General features: G+C 47.3%; 1 protein-coding gene across 1 annotated transcript in view; it reads left to right on the forward strand.

Annotated features, from left to right (window-relative positions):
- Positions 1–1,840, forward strand: part of LOC103269896 (monofunctional C1-tetrahydrofolate synthase, mitochondrial) — a 121,454-nt gene that overhangs the window by 109,436 nt on the left and 10,178 nt on the right. Inside the window, exon 8 of the mRNA XM_008067456.1 lies at positions 1,000–1,119. Within this exon, the coding sequence (XP_008065647.1) occupies positions 1,000–1,089 (90 nt within the window). The 3' untranslated portion in view covers positions 1,090–1,119. The remainder of the gene's footprint in view (positions 1–999; positions 1,120–1,840) is intronic.

Below are 1,840 nucleotides of genomic sequence, written 5' to 3' on the forward strand. Positions count from 1 at the left end.
CCTCGGCCTCCCGAAGTACTGGGATTACAGGCTGAGCCACCGAGCCCGGCTTTGGATTTTGGTTTTAGAGATGGGGTTTCACTCTTTTGCTCAGGCTAGTCTCAAACTCCGGGGCTTAAGCTATCCTCCTACCTCAACCTCGAGTAGATGGAATTGCAGGCGCATGCCACCAAGACTGGCTAGTTATTGTTATCAAGGGAGACCTTAGTGATCAGGATCTGGAGTTGATCAACACCTGTCCAGGAGTTTTCAACCTGGTCTCCAGGAGCTGAAGGTTTTACAGAAATGGTCCTGGGGATAAGGAGACCACTCCACCCACACCTGCTGCCCCCTTCATCTGGAGGGGTTCGTCTTTGCTGGGGCTTTGCATGAAGACTTGATGGGGGGGGGCGGTTGGAGTCTTGCTCCCGGCCACCGCAGCCTCGACCTGCTGGGCTCCAGTGATCCTTCCACTTCAGCCTTCTGAGTAGCCAGAATTACAGGCGTGCGCTACCATGCCCGGCTAACTTTTTATTTTATTGTAGAGACAAAGTCTCGCCAAGTTGCCCGGGTGGGTCTCAAACCCACAGGCTCAGGCAATCCATTCACCTCGGCCTCCCAAAGTGCTGGGATTACAGGCTGAGCCACACTGAGCCCGGCCAAAGATTAGATTTCGAAGACCTCACTGTTGTTGTGTAGCTGTGGTATGTTATAGGACCACAGGGGAAGGTAAACGGCCCAAATTTCAGGAGCTTGACATTTGCCTTTTCTGGTTCATTTCCTTTAACAGAATTTGAAATAGCAGATGGCAAATGTAAAGAGATCCATATATATATAAGCTGATGTGATGTGAGGCTGTGATGAATTATATAGTTCATCTGTGTCATCAGATGTGCAGTGTTCAATGTGGTTACTTTGTAGCCTTTGCTAATATGTAAATATATAAAATATAAATATGTACGTTTATGTTTATAAATAAATATAAGCATATCATATAAAACACTTGGCTTTCTCTTCCAGATGAGCACAATGCCAGGACTGCCCACTCGGCCCTGCTTCTATGATATAGACCTCGATACAGAAACAGAGCAGGTCAAAGGCTTGTTCTAAGTGATTGAGCTCTCACGCACCCCGATTCAGGTAGGCTGTTGTCTTTTGACTTTTTCTTTTCTTCCTCCTGATTCAAATGCTTTTTTTTGTTGTTTCTTGTTTGTTTTTCTGATACTTATAACAAAAGTGGTCTGATCATTTTCTTCCTTGGTTACTACAAATTCCTGCCTAATGACGACCCATGACTGGAGCCCACTGGTGGGTAGGGACATGAGTTAGATGACCAGGACAAGAGGGCCTGGGCTGAAGTTCCATGAAACTCCGCTGTGGCCAGGCGCAGTGACTCACGCCTGTCATCCCAGCACTTTGGGGGGCGAAAGCAAGAGGATTGCCTGAACAGGGGTTGGAGACCAGCCTGGACAACTTATCGAGACCTCATCTCTACAGTAAACCAAAAAATTAGCTGGATGTGGTGGCGCGTGCCTGTGGTTCCAGCTACTTGGAAGGCTGAGGCAGAAGGATTGCCTGAACCTAGCAGGTCAAGGCTGGTGGCCATGAGCATGCCACTGCACTCCAGCATGGGCAACAGAGTGAGACCCCGACTCAGAAAAAAAAAAGAAAGTCAATCGTGTCATCTCTGAACATATTAGTAGATTTGTTTAGAACATCTCTGGCCATAACAAAGGAACCCTGTAAAATCATCCCTTTTCCAGAATTAAAACCAATATCCCTAAATTTTAAAAAACAGTATAGCTGGGCTCGGTGGTTCAGCCTGTAATCCCAGCACTTTGGGAGGCCGAGGTGAGTGGAT

Source organism: Carlito syrichta, unplaced genomic scaffold (genome assembly GCF_000164805.1).
Source record: "Carlito syrichta isolate Samal-C Ts95f unplaced genomic scaffold, Tarsius_syrichta-2.0.1 Scaffold106724, whole genome shotgun sequence".
Taxonomy (NCBI): Eukaryota; Metazoa; Chordata; class Mammalia; order Primates; family Tarsiidae; genus Carlito; species Carlito syrichta.